At 40.0% G+C, this 22,208-nt stretch overlaps 1 protein-coding gene across 2 annotated transcripts; it reads left to right on the forward strand.

Annotated features, from left to right (window-relative positions):
* The first annotated feature begins 1,496 nt into the window (after positions 1-1,496).
* On the forward strand, positions 1,497-13,807 carry LOC311149830 (COMM domain-containing protein 7-like). Of its 2 annotated transcripts, XM_084187061.1 has the most exons (9): positions 1,497-1,651; positions 2,765-2,818; positions 3,148-3,250; positions 8,909-8,965; positions 9,751-9,788; positions 9,900-9,990; positions 10,992-11,041; positions 13,043-13,091; positions 13,197-13,807. In XM_084187061.1, the coding sequence occupies exons 1-9, from the start codon at positions 1,568-1,570 to the stop codon at positions 13,271-13,273; spliced, it is 603 nt and encodes a 200-aa protein (XP_084043187.1). In that variant the 5' UTR covers positions 1,497-1,567; the 3' UTR covers positions 13,274-13,807. The 2 variants fall into 2 exon arrangements, with proteins under 2 accessions (XP_084043187.1, XP_084043188.1); XM_084187062.1 differs by lacking the exon at positions 8,909-8,965 and having other exon boundaries at positions 1,503-1,651.
* The last annotated feature ends 8,401 nt before the right edge of the window (positions 13,808-22,208 follow it).

Here is a 22,208-nt window from a genome sequence, read left to right on the forward strand (position 1 = left end):
ATTTATACACAGTTCTGACAACGGTCTAGTACCCTACTGGTCCTTATTAGGAGAGTGCGTGAAGCGTAATGTCCACAATAAACTAACTCTTCCAACATTTGATGTTGTCATTGGAAAAGGATTGCTCATTGTATTAATTTACTGAAATAGTATTAAAGGTAGAGTCAGTAATATGACACGTAGATGCTCAAAGTAAACAGCATAGTGGGTCAATTTCCGCAACAACTAAGAGCGTTGGAGCACAAGGCTAAACTTCTCCGCTGTTTTAATCCCGTAGCCACCACATTGTAAAAGCGTGAAGCGAACCCGAGCACATGTGCAGATACTCTGTGTGATTGTGTGAGAGTGAGGTATTGCATCTTGCTCATCCAAAATCTGCGGTCATGCTCGTGCAAGGTCATTTGGCTGACTCTACCTTTAAATCCATTGGTATAATAACAAATGCATAATCATATAACTGTGCCCATTTAAATTATATCACAGAGTATTGTTATGACTCATGACTGAAATAAAACTTTTGAATTTGGTTTCCTTATTGAATCCAATAATGTGGGTATGAAATACTCAGGTGTGAATATCAAGACCTTCTCAAGCACACCATAGCCTAAGGTTATGCAATATCACTGGAAGTGCACTATGCAGAATTGATGGGCACAGGTTGCATTTTCACAAGATGACAACTAACCATACATCTTACTTATTGGTACAAGCAAAATACAATATGTGGATGGTTATAATATAATAGCCTACCAAAATGTCGGAAATTATAAACCGAAACATATCTAAATCAGGCAAAAAAAGATCCTGCGTCCCCTGTCAACAAAATAGTTCTGCTGTCTTTGACTGTAGCCTACAGCGCATTTTATATTAGTGGGTTAGGGTCGGTTGTGGGCTTCAGATTTTCACTTTATCACATAGCATAGCTTATAGTCGGGCGGTTTGTATTTTTAAAAATCCACGCATTTGCACAACAGTTCACGGAACTGTGTCATACTTAAGCAACTAGCCTACGGTTATAGGCCTATTATATTATGTTTCAGCATTCAAATTGAAATTCCACTACAGGGAATGATTATCAATTATTTAAAATAAGCCATTTAAAAAATCAGGTGGTACATTTTTCAGTGAAGATTGAACAATGTGCAATACAAGCAGAGGGTTTCATTTCATTGTAATTACAGCACCATTTAAGGCCAAATCTGCTCCAATAGGCCTATGTTATCCAAGGCAAGTTATCTTTAATGCATTAGAGGTCATGTTTAGAGGTGAGGCTTGTCATACTTCCAGGGGAGTTGAACTACTGCCACTAATGTAACAATGCATGAACAAATAAAGCATACAATACATTACAACAGATTGTGTATTTTTGTGATAAATAAATTTTCAATTCGATAAAAAAAAGTGGTTGATTTAATAAACTGAAATGGATAGTTTTTCAGCCTTGAATGCACGGTTTTAGCAAAATGAAAATACGGAATGTGCTGAGTTGAATAGCAAGATAGCTTAATTTGAGTTTACCATCACGGAAGTAGCCACTAAAGTAAAACATTTCAGGCCGACAGCAATAATGTTGCAACTGCAATTTACCAAAGATACTTTACCAGATTCTGTGAGCAATGACTTTCAGAACTTGAACAAATTCAACGAACAGGTGAGCATTCGATAACGCGAAATGGTCGTTTTGAGCGTTAGATAAGAACAGTGAAGCTACACTGCAGTTGGATGCAAATCTTAGCTGTATGCTTGTAGTCATGAATTGACATACCGGTAGTAGTCAAACTTTTTTGGAATCATGCTGTTTTTAATATGATACAATGTTGCAAAATGAAGATGAAACACATTTGTGTCGACAAAGATATACATTTGCTAGACATTTGTGCCTGAGCAAAGATTGCCTATTATATTGACAAGATAGTCAAATGACTGCTCTAACAATGGAAATACGTATCCTCAAAGATGGAAGGCAGGCTGGAGGAGGCAAGATCAGGCGGGGCCATTCTAGCCAATGAGAGGGCAGATACACGTGCGAAGAACAGTTCTTAGGGATAGAGGACTCATCTTTGAATCGGTGCCATTATAGTGTCTGTGACAGCATGGGCAGCACCATTGAGGCCGTCTCCATTTTATTTAAAGTAGTCCATTTTCTTCTTCTTCATTGGCTGATTGCTCCCAACTCATAGGAATCCCCACCCAGTTGACTACTTTAAAATGGTGGAAGCCCTAAATGGCAATGTCCATGTTAAAACAGGTTATATCCATAATGAGTCCTCTATCTATCTCTATGAACACAGGCACAACTCCTATATACATTTACATTTACATCATTTAGCAGACGCTCTTATCCAGAGCGACTTACAAATTGGTGCATTCAACTTATGATAGCAAGTTGCCGAAATGCCACGAGTTCACTTATATCAGTGCATTCGTAACAACCTAACCATTACGAAACTTCTATTAGATCAAATAAGCCTCAGGTAGCAAATTAGCAATTACATTTTTTGTTGACCAAATTCAACTCTCTCATTGACCTCTACACAAAAATTCCTCACTTTGTGGGCTTATTTTCATAGACAGATTTTGGGCAGAGTAAAACCTCTCACTTTGCCTCTTCCTCTTTGGTTACATGACTAGCAAGTGTCACATGATTCATAATTCTAATTAGGTTTAGCCCACCTTACCTGTCGACCAAGTAGATCTGTGGCAAAATAGGAATCACTGTATTGAAGAGGCCAATAAACACTATTTTTTAACTGTTTCCCTGTAGCAATTCACAAGTCTGACTGAGATTATTTTCAATTTCCTGTTGGAGCCAAAAAAGGTAAACATACACACACACACACACATTAACTTATTTTTTACATTTTAGTCATTTTGCAGACACACTTATTCAGACCGACTTACAGTTAGTGAGTGAGACAACCACATATCAAAGTTGTAGTAAGTAAATGTTTCCTCAAAAAATATGTTATCAGCAAAGGCAGTGCTATTAGGAAAAGTCAAGTGCTAGATTACATTTTTTTGGGGAGGGGGGAATAAGACTGAGATGTCTTATTTAATATATTATTTGAAGAGCTTTTTCATTCATGTTGTGCTGTGTGGACAGACAGTCACTTGGCTGGTGTTTCATTCATTGTGTTGTATATGCAGACGGACAGGTTCCTGCATCAGCTGAGTGAGTTTGCAGGAGAGAATGGAATGAGTGCAGGCCCACTGAGGAACCTCATGAAGAGCGTCCTGCTGCTTCCCCATGGTGAGACTGACAGAGCACTCACAAATAAGCAGATTTAAAAATAACTTTTGCTTTTAGCTGCAAGTATGTACAACATGAAATACACATAAACCAAAATATTGTAAAGATTCCATCACACATCTTAGATGGACGGTATATCAAGGAAACTGTCCTTTCTTCTGGTCCATACTGTTACCACCATAGAGATACTGAACAAAAATATAAACTAAAAATGCAACAATTTCAAAGATTGTACTGAGTTACAGCAAATCAGTCAATTTAAATAAATAAATTAGGCCCCAATCTATGGATTTCACATGACTGGGAATACAGATATGCGTCTGTTGGTCACGGATACCTTAAAAAAAAGGGATGGGCCTATCTGGTGTGACCACCATTTGGCTCCTTCGCAAAGCGTTGATCAGGCTGTTGATTGTGGCCTATGGAATGTTGTCCCACTCTTCTTCAATGGCTGTGCGAAGTTGCTGGATGTTGGCGGGAACTTTAAAACGCTGTCGTACACATCGATCCAGAGCATCCCAAACATGCTCAATGAGTGACATGTCTGATGAATATGCAGGCCATGTAAGAACTGGGACATTTTCAGCTTCCAGGAATTGTGTACAGATCTTTTCGACATGGGGCCGTGCATTATCATGCTGAAACATGACGTGATGGTGGCTGATGAATGTCACGGTATCTCTGTGCATTCAAATTGCCATCGATAAAATGCTATTGTGTTCGTTGTCTGTATCTTATGCCTGCCCATACCATAACCCCACCGCCACCATGGGGCACTCTGTTCACAATGTTGACATCAGCAAATCGCTCGCCCACACAATGTCATACACATGGTCTGCGGTTGTGAGGCCGGTTGGACGTACTGCCAAATTCTCTAAAACGACGTTGGAGGCGGCTTATGGTAATGAAATGAACATTAAATTATCTGGCAACAGCTCTGCTGGACATTCCTGCAGTCAGCATGCCAATTGTATGCTCCCTCAAAACTTGAGACATCTGTGGCATTGTGTTGTTTGACCAAACTGCACATTTTAGAGTGGCCTTTTATTGTCCCCAGCACAATGTGCACCTGTGTAATGATCAGCTTCTTGATATGCCACACCTGTCAGGTGGATGGATTATCTTGGCAAAGGAGAAATGCTCACTAATAGGGATGTAAAGAAATGTGTGTGCAAATTTGAGATAAATAATAATTTTGTGCGTATGGAACATTTCTTGGATCTTTTATTTCAGCTCATGAAACATGGGACCAACACATTACATGTGTTTATATTTTTGTTCAGTGTATATTTAAGTATGTGGTTACAACAACCTCAAATTGTAAATCCATATGAATTCAATAACTTTTTGATAGCATCCCTTTTGATTTAAACAAAACTTTCCATACATGTTTGGACCTGAAAGCCAAAACATTCATGAGATAGAGGTGCTCAATGTTGACCCATTTTGCATACCCCACCATCTTTTCATCACTGGAAAATATAAATGGTTTAGTTTGATATCCTTTAAAAGCTTACAAACAGGGTTGTTGAACTATTTTATAATTTCTTGAAAAAAATGTTGTTTTAGCAAAAATTCTTCAATTGTTTTACCTTTAATGTAAATTATAAAAAAAATGCATAAACTCAGATTTTTTTCATATTCGCATATGTTGTAGTTTAGACCCTACTTTACATCATCTGATGTTTTTGTGTTGTACCGCCATCAGTTGAGACACAACATACTCATGAATATAGGGTGGGTGTCATTTCAATCATATAAATATATTTAATAGAATGGACCTATCCCTTTTGAACAATTTAGCTGGTACACCATGGGTAGGCAACCTTGGTCCTGGAGTGCTGCAGGCACTTCAAGTTTGTGATTTAACAGACCTGGAAGACCAGCCACTGTGGTAGGTTGATAATTGCTAGACAACCATTTTCAGGTCTTGCCTTAGATTTTCAAGTAGATTTAAGTCAACTGTAACTTGGCCACTCAGGAACATGCACTGTCTTCTTGGTAAGTAACTCCAGTGTAGATTTGGCCTTGTGTTTTAGATTATTGTCCTGCTGAATGGTGAATTAATCTCCCAGTGTCTGGTAGAAAGCAGACCGAACCAGGTTTTCCTGTAGGATTTTGCCTGTGCTTAGCTCCATTCCATTTCTTTTTTATCCTGACAACTTTAGCACTGTTACAGACTTACTCCTCTTTTTTTAACAATAGCCTATATAAAAATCTAAACATCTCTGGTGCTGCTGCATGGGCTCATTCGTTGTCTTGCTATCATTACACAGGCTGTGTGACTCATTTCTTGGTCGACTCATATCAACATCTCTATGCATTAGTGGTGGGGTAGGCTAAATACCTACAACAGAATAGGCCTAATTAAAAGAACAGTGATGAAGGAAATGAAATAGAGAGAAGGCGCGAGAGAGAAGGCCAACACTCATAAAAAAATATACAAAAAGTCTGCTCCAGCCAAATTGCGCATTCTCCGCTCCACTCCACTCACATCCTCTGGGCATAACACAAAAACCTCAGATGATGTAAAATAGGGTCTAAGCTACAACATAGTCAAATGTGAAAAAAATCTGAGTTTACGCGTTTTTAGATAATTTACGTTTAAAGGGTAGGAGGTAACATAAACGTAACCAGATGTAACATATGGATTTGCATTAGTATACGCATCAATAGTCCCAATGCAATGTTACACCTCAGTTTAAATTTTTCGAGTTATTACATAAGACCGATCAGAATGCCAAAGTCATGCCGGAAAATATTTTTGCGGGGTGTGAGTAATATGGAGGACCTGGCAAGCCAGCCTATTACCTATAATGTAAACTCCAACAGAAATAACTTCATATTAAACCAAATCATTTGCACTCATGACTACTAGTTTCAATGTCATTTTCAGCCAACTTACAAGCAAATACTTTATGAATTTATTGTTACAAATCAGCTTTCAAGGTTGCTAGCCAACTAGCCTGCTAACGTGACATTAGCACTGCATGAGTCAGCCAGTTTCTATTAACACCTAACTTACAGCTACAGTGAGGGAAAAAAGTATTTGATCCCCTGCTGATTTTGTACGTTTGCCCACTGACAAAGACATGATCAGTCTATAATTTTAATGGTAGGTTTATTTGAACAGTGAGAGACAGAATTTCTCCCTCACTTTTCTCCCTCACTGTACATTAAAGTAAACCAATGTTTTGGAAATACATAACGCCATCTAACCAGTCATCAAATAATGTTGCCGGTATATGCAGTTATCTTAGCAAGCAAGCCAGCCAGATAAAGTTACTTATTTTAGCCTGCTAGCTAGTCTAGCCAGCTAACTAGCCTAGCTAGCCAACCACCACGGTCGACATAGCTAAGTAGTAAGACAGAGAAAAACATCAACTAGTCTAGCACAGGTAGGAACCCACAGAAAACACACAAAAAACCCAGCAGATATAAAGTAGAGAGAGTGGAGACTTCCCGATTGATGGCTGAGTTGGCTACCAAAGAAGAGCCAAGGAGAGAGGTGCTTCAGAGGGAGAGGCCGTTTCACCGGCCGAGGGAGAGTCAGCTAATCCAATAGCGATATAGTAAGGTAAATCCAAAGTAGATAGATTCCAGAGGCAATAATCCAGAGGCGGCATTGGGCACAGCAAACAAGGGGAAGAGTCAACAATAAGATGGCAATCGGAGATGGAAGCAATCACAACAGCACAGTCAGTCAGCTACTGTAGCGCACTAGTACTAAGCCAAGGTTGAAAAACTGATAAAGCGAAAATAGGTTTTTAGACATTTTTGCCAATTTGTTAAAAATAAAAAACAGAAATACCTTATTTACATAAGTATTGCTATGAGACTCGAAATTGAGCTCAGGTGCATCCTGTTTCCATTGATCATCCTTGAGATGTTTATACAACATGATTGGAGTCCACCTATGGTAAATTCAATTGATTGGACATGATTTGGAAAGGCACACACCTGTCTATATAAGGTCCCACAGTTGACAGTGCATGTCAGAGCAAAAACCAAGCCTTGAGGTCGAAGGAATTGTCCGTAGAGCTCCGAGACAGGATTGTGTCGAGGCACAGATCTGGAGAATGGTACCAAAACATTTCTGCAGCATTGAAGGTCCCCAAGAACACAGTGGCCATCATTCTTAAATGGAAGAAGTTTGGAACCGCCAAGACTGTTCCTAGAGCTGGCCGCCCGACCAAACTGAGCAATCAGGGGCGAAGGGCCTTGGTCAGGGATGTGACTAAGAACCCGATGGTCATTCTGACAGAGCTCCAGAGTTCCTCTGTGGAGATAGGAGAACCTTCCAGAAAGACAACCATCTCTGCAGCACTCCACCAATCAGGCCTTTATGGTAGGGTGGCCAGATGGAAGCTACTCCTCAGTAAAAGGCACATGACAGCCCACTTGGGATTCTCAGACCACTTGGGACTCTCAGACCATCTGAAACAAGATTCTTTGATGAAACCAAGATTGAACTCTTTGGCCTGAATGCCAAGTGTCACGTCTGGAGGAAACCTGGAACCATGTTTTTCAGCGGCAGGGAAACTAGTCAGGATTGAGGGAAAGATGAACGGAGCAAAGTACAGAGAGATCCTTGATGAAAACCGGCTCCAGAATAGTCAGGACCTCAAACTGGGGCGACGGTTCACCTTCCAACAGGACAAAGACCCTAAGCACACAGCCAATACAACGCAGGAGTGGCTTCGGGACAAGTCTCTGAATGTCCTTGAGTGGCCCAGCCAGAGCCCGGACTTGAACCCGATCGAACATCTCTGGAGAGACCTGATAATAGCTGTGCAGCAACACTTCCCATCCAACCTGACAGAGCTTGAGAGGATCTGCAGAGAAGAATGGGAGAAACTCCCCAAATACAGGTGTGCCAAGCAAACTCATGGCTGTAATGTTTCAACAAAGTACTGAGTAAAGGGTCTAAATACTTATGTAAATGTGATATTTCCGTTTCTTTGTTGTTGTTTTTAATTTTTATTCTAAAAATCTGTTTTTGCATTATCATAATGGGGTATTGTGTGTAAATTGATGAGGGAATAAACAATTAAATCCATTTTAGAATAAGGCAGTAACGTAACAAAATGTGGAAAAAGGGGTCTGAATTCTTTCCGAATGCACTGTAGGTAACCAGATCGTTACTACCCACTGGGCACATACTGTTTGAATCAAATTTCAATTAAATTACGTTGAACCAATGTGGAATAGACGTTGAATTGACATCTCTGCCCAGTGGGTAAGTCTTTGACCACACTATGCTGTTACTTTGGTGAGTAAAAACTCATGCTTCCTACCCTTTTAAGGTTAAAATGATATTATAAAAACTTTTTTTTTGGGGGGGGGGGGGATTTGACAACCCTGTTTGTAAGCTTTTAAATTATAGCAATCTCAACCATTTATATTTTCCAGACATGGATGTCTCATGGTATGGGGGGTATGCAAAATAGGTCTACTTTGAGCACTTTTATCTCCTTGAATATTTTGGCATTCAGGTCCAAAATGTCACTTTCTGAGCACTTCTACAATGGGCAAATATGTATGGAAGGTTTCATTCAAATCAAAAGCGGTGCTGTCAAAAAGTGATTGAATTCAAATAGATTTACCCAAAAGGGACAAAGTGTTGTTGTTTAATTTAACTCAAAACCAAAATTCTAGGTGCCCTGAAGAAAAATCTGACGGCAGACCAAGTCAAAGAGGACCTTCTCGCTTTAGGTATGTTGTAATATGAAATCCCATATACTGTCAGTGGTGGAAAAAGTACCCAATTGTCATACTTGAGTAAAAGTAAAGATACCTTCATAGAAAATTACTCAAGTAAAAGTGAAAGTCACCCAGTAAAATACTACTTGAGTAAAAGTCTAAAGGTATTTGGTTTTAAATATACTTAAGTATCAAAAGTAAATGTAATTGCTCAAATATTCTTAAGTACAAAAGTGAAAGTATAAATTATTCCAAATTCCTTATATTAAGCAAACCAGACTGCACAATTTTAGTTTTATTTTAGTTTTTGGATAGCCAGGGGCACACTCCAACACTCAGTCATCATTTACAAACGAAGCAGGTGTGTTTAGTGAGTCCGCCAGATCAGAGGCAGTAGGGATGACCAGGGATGTTCTCTTGATAAGTGCAATTTTCCTGTCCTGCTAAGCATTCACAATGTAACGAGTACTTTTGGGTGTCAGGGAAAATGTTTGGAGTAAAAAGTACATCATTTTCTTTAGGACTTGTTCTCAACTGGCTTACCTGGTTAAATAAAGGTGAAATAAAATTAAATTAAAAAGTAAAAGTTGTCAAATATAAATAGTAAGGTAAAGTACAGATACCCCAAAAAACGACTTAAGTAGTACTTTAAAGTAATTTTATTTAAGTACTTTACACCACTGAATACTGTACGTATCAAAGCTAATAAATATTCCTGTCTCCACAGTCCTCATTACTAATGAGTTTTAGTGTCATTGGACAACATATATAATGTTGTATAATCTTTTCATTTTTAGGACTCATTGAAGACAAGGCAGCCCATTTTTCACAACAGGTATATTTTATATCATATCCTCCATGCTGTGTCAGTACTCTATTTAAGTACAGTGTTCAATTGAGAAAAAATGTAAAATATGTATTTTATATATATATATATATATTTTAGTGGAACCTCCACTACGCTGTGTTGTCCAGGCTGGCTGTAGGACAGACTCTGATGGTCAACCAGCTGGTGGACATGGAGTGGAAGTTTGGTGGTAAGACTTCAGTTTAATCAGGGACCGATATTTTAGGGGCCTGTAGAGCAGTAGTGCTGATCTAGGATCAGTTTAGCCTTTTTAGATAATAATGAATAATTATATGGAAAGGAAGGACCTGATCCTAGATCCGTACTCCTACCCTGAGATATTTACGAATAGGGGCCCAGGATAGAATTGCCGTTGTAAATAACCCTCATCGTATTATAGATAGATGGATGTTTTATGTTGTATATAGTGTGCATTTGGGATGGATGAATTACCCTATTCCGGGTCCTCTCCATTAATGTACATAAAGGATGAGGGTGAAGGGGAGAGAAAGGGGGCAAGACGGAGATGTATAAAGGCCACTAATTCGCTCTATACACTTGAATAGGCACGACCAGAGCCTTGTATTTAGAGAGTTGGGCCAATGCGGTTTCTGCATTATGATGCATTTACATGACACTTCAACATTCTGTGGCAGCCATTTTTTGCCCGGGCCAAACACTTCTTGCTCCGATCAAACGCTACGTCACAACCACGGACGTTAGTTTCTTCGCCGCAATGAGTCTGGATCTGAATACCTCCCCTAGGATTTCTAGAACGCAAACACATTCTAACCATTCTGATTGGTCCCAGAAACCGATGGGTTGGGCCAGAGCCAGAACACACGTGGGTAAAGGGGTGTTTTGAAAATGTAATTGGCTTTGATACTCTGATTGCTTAGAGGATCCAATCACTGATGACTTTGTTTTGTACAACACCCCTCATCAGAAACGACTTCAACGATGGCAGTCTGACTGAAGTATGTAGCAAACATAGAGAAGTGCGCTTGTCTATAATCCAAGCGTCTAGAGCACTTGGCTGAAGCCCAGCTAATGGTGTTTACTTTGACTTCGGATTCAAATTTAAATGCCTCTCTCTTTTGATAGTTAAAAGTGCTGTTCAATTACAATATGGACAATGTACAATAAGGCATTGTGATTAAATGCACAATTGAATGTTGTCTGTCTCCATAGTGACCGTGGGGACAAGTGAACTTCAGAAAGTTGGAAACACCTTTCTACAGGTATTATTTATGTTGCTATCATGATTACGTATAAATGTACAGTGCCTTCAGAAAATATTCATACCCCTTGACTTATTCCACATTTTGTTGTGTTACAGCCTGAATTCAAAATGGATTACGTTGATTTTTTTATCTCACCCATCTACACACAATACCCATAATGACAGTGAAAACATGTTTTTCTAAATTTTTGCAAATGTATTGAAAATGAAATATAGAAATATCTAATTTACATATGTATTCACACCCCTGAGTCAATACATGTTAGAATCACCTTTGGCAGCGATTACAGCTGTGAGTCTTATTCAAGGTCTGTCAAGTTGGTTCTTGATCATTGATAGACAGCCATTTTCAAGTCTTGCAATAGATTTCTAAGTTGATTTAAGTCAAAACTGTAACTAGGCCACTCAAGAACATTCAATGTCGTCTTGGTAAGCAACTCCAGTGTATATTTGGCCTTGTGTCTTAGGATATTGTCGTGCTGAAAGGTGAATTTGTCTCCCATGTGTCTGTTGGAAAGCAGACTGAACCAGGTTTTCCTCTAGGATTTTGCCTTAGCTCTATTCCGTTTCTTTTTATCCTAAAAAAAACTCCCTAATCCTTGCCGATGACAAGCAGCAGCCATCACTATGCTTGAAAATATGAAGAGTGGTACTCTGATGTGTTGGATTTGCCCCAAACATAACACTTTGTATTCAGTACAAAAAGTAAATTTCTTTGCCACATTATTTGCAGTTTTACTTTAGTGCCTTATTGCAAACAGGATGCATGTTTTGGAATATTTGTATTCTGTACAGGCTTTCTTCTTTTCGCTCTGTCATTTAGGTTAGTATTGTGGAGTAACTACAATGCCAGTTTTCTCCTACCATAGCCATTAAACTGTTTTAAAGTCACCATTGGCCTCATGGTGAAATCCCTGAGCGGTTTCCTTCCTCTCTGGCAACTGAGTTAGGAAGGACGCCTGTATCTTTGTTGTGACTGGGTGTATTGATACACCATCCAAAGTGTAATTAATAACTTCATCATGCTCAACGGGATATTCAATGTCTGTTTTGTTTTTTTACCCATCTACCAATAGGTGCCCTTCTTTGCGAGGCATTGGGAAACCTCCCTGGTCTTTGTGGTTGAATCTGTGTTTGAAATTCACTGCTTGACTGAAGGACCTTACAATTATCTGTATGTGTGGGGTAGAGAGATGTGGTAGTCATTCAAAAATCATGGTAAACACTATTATTGCAGTCCATGCAACTTATGTGACTTGTTAAGCACATTTTTACTCCTGAACTTATTTAAGCTTGCAATACAAAGGGGTTGAATACTTATTGACTCAAGACATTTCAGCTTTTCATTTTTTATTAATTTGTAAATTATTCTAAAAAACATAATTCCACTTTTATTATTGGGTATTGTGTGTAGGCCAGTGACACAAAATCTCAATGTAATCCATTTTAAATTCAGGCTGTAACACAACAACATGTGGAAAAAGTAGAGTGGTGTGATTTACTTTCTGAAGGCACTGAATAGATTGACCAGCTTATCAAATATGGCAAATAAAATATGGATTCAGTGTGTATCTGCTGTCTAGACCATAAACCCATAGCTTAGAGGTTAAAATAATGATTGATAAACAGTCAAATATTTTGTAAGAAGTGTGAATTATAAATGTTATAGCTTTATGGGCTAACTGACTGAACGATGAGGGTGTGATAGATCGCTATGACAACAGTTTTAGCCGTTAGTTTTCACGGTCTGTTTTCCAACTTGTCAGAATTCCTGCGGACTGCTAAATACTGTATTTTTCCCCTTCAGCTGCTTTGATTTGTTGACAAAAATATGTTGACACATAGTGAAACTAGCACTCTGAATGACCATAGCATGAGTATATGTTTAGTACTAGCACAATATACAGAATCTGTCCTCACCATGTCTAATATTTCGAAGACATTGGCACATTTCTGTGTTCTACTACACTATTTGAAAATATCTCTACATCTCTTCCAGCTTAAGTTGGTCATCAGAAAGGGGAACTCAACTGAAAATGTCTACATGGGTGAGTCTCTAACTCTTAACCCCAGTCAATATGTCATTGGTTCACTTTGCTTATTGTTCTTGGTATCATTCACAGATTTGGTCTGTTTTTTTGTTCTTTCTTTAGAGTTGACCCTTCCCCAGTTTTACAACTTTCTCCATGAAATGGAGAGGGCCAAAGCCAGTATGGACTGTTTCAGCTGAGCCTGATCGCCAGTAGCATGAGAATGTACTGAATATGTGTCCTAGAGGGGCAGCAGAAAACATGAGTGGAGATGCCAGTGACAGTGATTGACACTGGGTGTGTCCCAAATGGCACCCTATTCCCTTTATAGTGCACTACTTTTGAACAGGGGCAATTTGGGACATGCATGGAGTTCAAAATAGAACATACAGAATCTGAATGAATGTTCCAGATTCTCACATACCATTCCAAGATTTCAATATTTTTTGTGTTATTTTGACATTTGTCTTTTGAAACGTGCACAATTGTTTTGCAGTAGTGATTTTGTGTGCGTGAGTAACTGTCCGTGGGTTTGTTTTGAGAGAAAGTATTATATTGTAACCCAATGACTTTAATTCCATTGGCTGTCACTACAAGTGATGTGAGGCATACGTGTGACAATTTTTTGCAATCCCTCATCATTTATATTACAGATTTGCTTAACTTTATTTGTATCAAAATCAAATGGAACATGATTCACATTTTTCTCCAAATAAAGTATTCAGATGTTGTCATATTGGTCTGCTGTAGTTATTCACATAATGATGAATGAATGATAGAAATTCTGAATAATATCCTCAGACAATTACACAACAAGACAGTCAGCTATTACGCTGACATAGAAGATACTGTCAAATTGGTTCTAATAACAGGTTTCAGTAGATATTCCACTGACACCATCATGAGATAAAACTTTTTTTCTATACTTTTCCCCCCCTACCCTACCATCCCTACCCTAATTGTAATAAACAAACAGACAACAATACTTCTACTGCTACTTTAAGCTATTTCACTCACATCTACGGTACCTGTAGTTAATTAATTATAGATGTATTCCTAATTTCCTTTTTCTTCAAGTGCTGGATTTTTAACCACAGCGGCCAATCCACCATTCATTCTGATCTTAACTCCAACCCTCAGATATCCACAGATGAATCCATCTTTCCCAGTATAATGCCATTTTGCTATTTCCTTTTGCAATACATACCTCCATTTTACTATGATGTCTTACAAGGGTCCTGAACCTCACTATTTGTAAAATGTCTACCGATATTGCCCGAAAAATATACTTTACCAAAGAGTATAAGGATATTTCCCATTGACTGAATGTGTTTTTTCAGATCCTCAACAATACAATTTGCAGGTCCATCTGAACCCTGATATTATGACAACCATTTCTGGACCTGACTCCAAAAGTGACCCACCGATGGACAGTACCAGAAAATATGTTCCATTGATTCTGTTTCCTCATGGCGGAGTGCACAAGGCTGACTGTTTAATGCCTCATATATTGAGCATTCTTTTTGTAGCAAGTATTTTATATAATTGCTTAAATTGAAACAAACAGATTGATATGTCAATGATTGTTTTATATGTCAGTTCATAGACCCGATGCCGTGGTATTGGAACATCAAAAAACTGTTCCCAACTGACTTGAATTGTATATGGTATTGCTGTCAAACTTTTTGACTTTAAGTGAAACTGATATATTTTTCGATTTATACTAATAATTTCAAGTCATTTATGATTTTTAATGGGTGGCAGACAGATTAATTATTGAATTTCTTTAAGTAATTGTCTCTTCCATTTTTGTGGCAGAGCAACGATGAGTTGGTTATAATTTTGTATTGAGCATACACCTCCATACACTATTGTTAGTCGCTTGTGTGACAATTTTACCGTTCTTGTTTACAATGTCCTTCGTAGATATTATACCCTTCTTATACATTTATTATACTTTTTTTTTTCACTATCAGTATATTGGAGTTTAGCCATATTATTTGCTGTAATATTAGAACTGCCTTTGCTGGAGGATGAAATTGAAATTGTAACCAACTATATGACTTCATAATTTTTGGGGGGATACTTTAAACAGGGATCCATTGTCGTCTTGGGTTTAATGTATTTTCTTTCTGAACACATCTTCTGCCTGGTCCTACTCACACACACTCTTTCAGTTTCTCAAGTTGCTGGCCCTCCCAAAATCTGGGATTCAATCTCACTCTCCCTCTTCACCCGCTTCTCCTCTTTCATCTTTTTATCCGCTCTTCCCTCTGTTAGGCCTACTGCTGCTAGGTAGCTCTCTCTCTGCTCTCTCCCTCCCCTCTGTCTGTTTTGATTGCAGGAGTGAAGTCTGGTGTGCGGGAGTCAGGGTTCCAGCTGCAGCTCATTCACCATAATCACCTCAGCCTTAAAGACCCGGTCAAACTTGCCACTCATCGTCAGATCATAGTCAAGACGACCATGTTAGTCTCGCTGTTGACTCAACCTGCTTGTTTTCGCTCTTTGTGTTTTTGGCCTGTTCTATTTACTTTTCTCCTGTGCCACAGATTATTGGAACCTGACTCCTGCCTCCGCTTCACTCCTGCCACCACCATCCTGCTTTCCACTACCGGACCTCCCTTTTGGACTCACCACGGACACTAGGACGTTACGGTACCACTCCTGCTCAGAACGTGGATCTGTTACCCTCCCTGTAAACCTGGACTTGCTCTTCCCCTATTTTTGGAAACCTGGACAATTGCACATTGTAAATAAACCTGTTAAACCTTCTCTGGCTCGGTGTAGTTGTCTGCATTTGAGTTCATATCTAGTTAAATCGTGACACCCTCCCTACCTCCCTGACAATCCCCTGCAAGTCAGTGCTTGTCCCAGCCGATACTAAGCCTATTCACAAGCAGAAAGGAGGGAAATATTGGTCTCTACTTAAGTGGGCTCCAGAAGTTTTGGGACAGTGACACATTTTCTGTTGTTTTGGCTCTGTACTCCAGGACTTTGATACAATCACTATGAGGTTAAACTTTAATTTGAGGGTATTTTCATCCATATCAGGTGAACTGTTTAGAAACTACAGCACTTTTTGTATATAGTCCCCACATTTTAGGGGACCAAAAGTATTGGGACATTCACTAATGTGTAGTAAAAAGTGTAGTATTTAGTCCCATATTCCTACCACACAATGACTACATCAAGCTTGTGACTACAAATGTGTTGGATGCATTTGCTGTTTGTTTTGGTTGTGTTTCAAAATATTTTGTGCCCAATAGAAATGAATGGTAAATAATATTGTCATTTTGGAGTCAGTTTTATTGTAAATAAAAATAGAATATGTTTCTAAACACTTCTACATTAATGTGGATGCTACCATGATTACGGGTAATCTTGAATTAATCGTGAATAATGATGAGTGAGAAAGTTACAGACGCACAAATATAATTCCCCCAAGACATGCTAACCTCTCACCATTACAATGACAGGGGAGGTTAGCATTTTTGGGGGGTTATGATATTTTTGCGTCTAACTTTCTCACTCATCATTATTCACGATTCATTCAGCATTATCCGTAATCATGGTATCGTCCACATTAATGCAGAAGTGTTTAGAAACATATTCTATTCTTATTTACCATAAAGGTATATGATCCAGTAAAACAAATATATGAGATATATTGATGCACATGACACAGTTTTGAAAGGAGGAGGAGGGAGGAGAATTCTATTAATACAGTGAGGGAAAAAAGTATTTGATCCCCTGCTGATTTTGTACGTTTGCCCACTAACAAAGAAATTATCAGTCTATAATTTTAATGGTAGGTTTATTTGAACAGTGAGAGACAGAATAACAACAAAAAAAATCCAGAAAAACGCATGTCAAAAATGTTATAAATTGATTAGCATTTTAATGAGGGAAATAAGTATTTGACCCCTCTGCAAAACATGACTTAGTACTTGGTGGCAAAACTCTTGTTGGCAATCACAGAGGTCAGACGTTTCTTGTTGTTGGCCACCAGGTTTGCACACTTCTCAGGAGGGATTTTGTCCCACTCCTCTTTGCAGATCTTCTCCAAGTCATTAAGGTTTCGAGGCTGACGTTTGGCAACTTGAACCTTCAGCTCCCTCCACAGATTTTCTATGGGATTAAGGTCTGGAGACTAGCTAGGCCACTCCAGGACCTTAATGTGCTTCTTCTTGAGCCACTCCTTTGTTGCCTTGGCCGTGTGTTTTGGGTCATTGTCATGCTGGAATACCCATCCACGACCCATTTTCAATGCCCTGGCTGAGGGAAGGAGGTTCTCACCCAAGATTTGACGGTACATGGCCCCGTCCATCGTCCCTTTGATGCGGTGAAGTTGTCCTGTCCCCTTAGCAGAAACCCCCCCCCAAAGCATAATGTTTCTACCTCCATGTTTGACGGTGGGGATGGTGTTCTTGGGGTCATAGGCAGCATTCCTCCTCCTCCAAACACGGCGAGTTGAGTTGATGCCAAAGAGCTCCATTTTGGTCTCATCTGACCACAACACTTTCACCCAGTTCTCCTCTGAATCATTCAGATGTTCATTGGCAAACTTCAGACGGGCCTGTATATGTGCTTTCTTGAGCAGGGGGACCTTCAGGTGCTGCAGGATTTCAGTCCTTCACGGCGTAGTGTGTTACCAATTGTTTTCTTGGTGACTATAAATAATAATAATAATATGCCATTTAGCAGACGCTTTTATCCAAAGCGACTTACAGTCATGCGTGCATACACATTTTGTGTATGGGTGGTCCCGGGGATCGAACCCACTACCTTGGCGTTACAAGCGCCGTGCTCTACCAGCTGAGCTACAGAGGACCACTATGGTCCCAGATGCCTTTAGATCATTGACAAGATCCTCCCGTGTAGTTCTGGGCTGATTCCTCACCGTTCTCATGATCATTGCAACTCCACGAGGTGAGATCTTGCATGGAGCCCCAGGCCGAGGGAGATTTACAGTTATTTTGTGTTTCTTCCATTTGCGAATAATCGCACCAACTGTTGTCACCTTCTCACCAAGCTGCTTGGCGATGGTCTTGTAGCCCATTCCAGCCTTGTGTAGGTCTACAATCTTGTCCCTGACATCCTTGGAGAGCTCTTTGGTCTTGGCCATGGTGGAGAGTTTGGAATCTGATTGATTGATTGCTTCTGTGGACAGGTGTCTTTTATACAGGTAACAAGATGAGATTAGGAGCACTCCCTTTAAGAGTGTGCTCCTAATCACAGCTCGTTACCTGTATAAAAGACACCTGGGAGCCAGAAATCTTTCTGATTGAGAGGGGGTCAAATACTTATTTCCCTCATTAAATTGCAAATCAATTTATAACATTTTTGACATGCGTTTTTCTGGATTTTGTTGTTATTATTCTTTCTCTCAATGTTCAAATAAACCTACCATTAAAATTATAGACTGATCATTTCTTTGTCAGTGGGCAAACGTACAAAATCAGCAGGGGATCAAATACTTTTGTCCCTCACTGTACCTGCATGTTATCAGAAATCTGCCTTTCTCAGAAATCCAACTCTGTCCACTCCTGTTTCCAGTGTATTCTAGTGAGGAAAACCCCTTGTCAAGTAATATCCATAGTAATTAAAATGAAAGCAAACACTTTCTTGCATGTGTGTGTGTGTTTAAGTAGGTGTGTGAGAGGGAGAATACCGTTGGTGAAGAGGAAGTAGAAGCTTGATTCAGGTTAGTTATTTCTCAGAACCTACTGCCATTACTTATGCCTTTCATACTTTGATGACAGTGGTACTTTGAGCAGTTTCACAGTTGGGTGTATCCTCTGGTAAGTCCCCCAGTATCAATACAAGAGTTCAAGAACTTGCAGCTACAGCTTTTCTTTTTTCCAAAGATTATCTTTGTCAAACATTTTCTGGCTTCATGTACAGTGGGGAAAAAAAGTATTTAGTCAGCCACCAATTGTGCAAGTTCTCCCACTTAAAAAGATGAGAGAGGCCTGTAATTTTCATCATAGGTACACGTCAACTATGACAGACAAAATGAGAAAAAAAATCCAGAAAATCACATTGTAGGATTTTTAATGAATTTATTTGCAAATTATGGTGGAAAATAAGTATTTGGTCAATAACAAAAGTTTCTCAATACTTTGTTATATACCCTTTGTTGGCAATGACACAGGTCAAACGTTTTCTGTAAGTCTTCACAAGGTTTTCACATACTGTTGCTGGTATTTTGGCCCATTCCTCCATGCAGATCTCCTCTAGAGCAGTGATGTTTTGGGGCTGTCGCTGGGCAACACGGACTTTCAACTCCCTCCAAAGATTTTCTATGGGGTTGAGATCTGGAGACTGGCTAGGCCACTCCAGGACCTTTAAATGCTTCTTACGAAGCCACTCCTTCGTTGCCCGGGCGGTGTGTTTGGGATCATTGTCATGCTGAAAGACCCAGCCACGTTTCATCTTCAATGCCCTTGCTGATGGAAGGAGGTTTTCACTCAAAATCTCACGATACATGGCCCCATTCATTCTTTCCTTTACACAGATCAGTCGTCCTAGTCCCTTTGCAGAAAAACAGCCCCAAAGCATGATGTTTCCACCCCCATTCTTCACAGTAGGTATGGTGTTCTTTGGATGCAACTCAGCATTCTTTGTCCTCCAAACACGACGAGTTGAGTTTTTACCAAAAAGTTATATTTTGGTTTCATCTGACCATATGACATTCTCCCAATCCTCTTCTGGATCATCCAAATGCACTGTAGCAAACTTCAGACGGGCCTGGACATGTACTGGCTTAAGCAGGGGGACACGTCTGGCACTGCAGGATTTGAGTCCCTGGCGGCGTAGTGTGTTACTGATGGTAGGCTTTGTTACTTTGGTCCCAGCTCTCTGCAGGTCATTCACTAGGTCCCCCCGTGTGGTTCTGGGATTTTTGCTCACCGTTCTTGTGATCATTTTGACCCCACGGGGTGAGATCTTGCGTGGAGCCCCAGATCGAGGGAGATTATCAGTGGTCTTGTATGTCTTCCATTTCCTAATAATTGCTCCCACAGTTGATTTCTTCAAACCAAGCTGCTTACCAATTGCAGATTCAGACTTCCCAGCCTGGTGCAGGTCTACAATTTTGTTTCTGGTGTCCTTCGACAGCTCTTTGGTCTTGGCCATAGTGGAGTTTGGAGTGTGATTGTTTGAGGTTGTGGACAGGTGTCTTTTATACTGATAACAAGTTCAAACAGGTGCCATTAATACAGGTAACGAGTGGAGGACAGAGGAGCCTCTTAAAGAAGAAGTTACAGGTCTGTGAGAGGCAGAAATCTTGCTTGTTTGTAGGTGACCAAATACTTATTTTCCACCATAATTTGCAAATAAATTCATTAAAAATCCTACAATGTGATTTTCTGGATTTTTTTCCCTCAATTTGTCTGTCATAGTTGACGTGTACCTATGATGAAGATTACAGGCCTCTCTCATCTTTTTAAGAGCAAATACATGTTTTGCTGTGTGTGTGTGTGTGTGTGTGTGTGTGTGTGTGTGTGTGTGTGTGTGTGTGTGTGTGTGTGTGTGTGTGTGTGTGAGAGAGAGAGAGAGAGAGGAGAGAGAGAGAGAGAGAGAGAGAGAGAGATGAGAGAGAGGAGAGAGAGAGAGAAGAGAGAGAGAGAGAGAGAGAGAGAGAGAGAGAGAGAGAGAGAGAGAGAGAGAGAGAGAGAGAGAGAGAGAGAGAGAGAGAGAGAGAGAGAGAGAAGAGAGAGAGAGAGAGAGAGAGAGAGAGAGAGAGAGATGAGAGAGAGAGAGAGGAGAGAGAGAGAGAGAGAGAGAGAGAGAGAGAGAAGAGAGAGAGAGAGGAGAGAGATGAGAGAGAGAGAGAGAGAGAGAGAGAGAGAGAGAGAGAGAGAGAGAGAGAGAAGAGAGAGAGAGAGAGAGAGAGAGAGAGAGAGAGAGAGAGAGAGAGAGAGAGAGAGAGAGTGAGAGTGTCTCGGTTCTGTATACTCCCTGAAAGCTTTTGAGTCTCACATGACGAGACAGTGGAAGCAGCCATGAATCCACCAAACTGCAGTCTGGGAGCACAATGTCACTGCTAGACCACTGTCCTTTTGGAGGAATAGAGGAAAACACTAGTGAGACCAATGTGTCTATCGTCTTCCTTTACCAGTATTCCAGCATCACTATACTCATACCTGATTTACACTATAGTGGGCTGGCTTGGATATCTTATTTACAATGTTGTTCTTTCCAGCACGGTTCCAGTAACGAAGGTGGTAACTATTGTTGGTCTCAGTAGTGTTAAAAGGGTATTAGAAAAGCATCCCATTCCTACAGAAACCTTTGGTGGCTCTAGCATACTTGTATAAAGTATGACACTGATAACATCCTTTTTCTCTACTCCTCTGCACCCCATATAGCCCTGAGGAGCCCAGCTGTGAGGGGGGTGGGTTCACTAGGGCAGGCTTCTCCCAGCACACTTTGCCCAGAGGGTCTCAGCAGGTTGGGGCTTGTTGGGGCGTATTGTCTGGCTGCAGAGGCAAGAGACAGAGAATTTAAAACATCTTAGAACATGTGTAATAGAAACCTCCTCCGTCCTTTGGAATTTATACTTCTGTGAGTGTGAGACAAGAAAGTAGCCTTCTTCTAACCGGAAATTCTCATGGGACTGTATCATAACCCACTGGGCACAGACGTCAATTCAACGTCTATTCCACGTTGGTTGAACTTAATTTCATTGAAATGACGTGGAAACAACGTTGATTCAACCAGTGTGTGCCCAGTGGGAAGTCCTTGTTAATGGTGCAAAACCTCTTTGAATTTGGCTCAGTGAAAAGGAAAATCAGAAGAGACAGGGAGTCATCTACACGAAAGTACTACAGAAGCCAGGCTTTTACAATAGAGTTGGAAGATTCCCATAATATTCCCAGAGTTGGAAGATTCCCATATCATTCCCAGAGTTGGAAGATTCCCCATATCATTCCCAGAGTTGGAAGATTCCCATATCATTCCCAAAATTGGAAGATTTCCATATCATTCCCAGAGTTGGAAGATTTCATTATCATTCCCAGAGTTGGAAGATTTCCATAAAATACCCAGAGTTGGAAGATTCCCATATTCTTCCCATACCATTGTTTCTGTTTGTCAGCCCTCTGCTCCTACAGAGGGAGATAAAAGGAAGCC

This window comes from Coregonus lavaretus (assembly GCF_964263955.1).
Source record: "Coregonus lavaretus genome assembly, chromosome: 22".
In the NCBI taxonomy this organism is placed as follows: Eukaryota; Metazoa; Chordata; class Actinopteri; order Salmoniformes; family Salmonidae; genus Coregonus; species Coregonus lavaretus.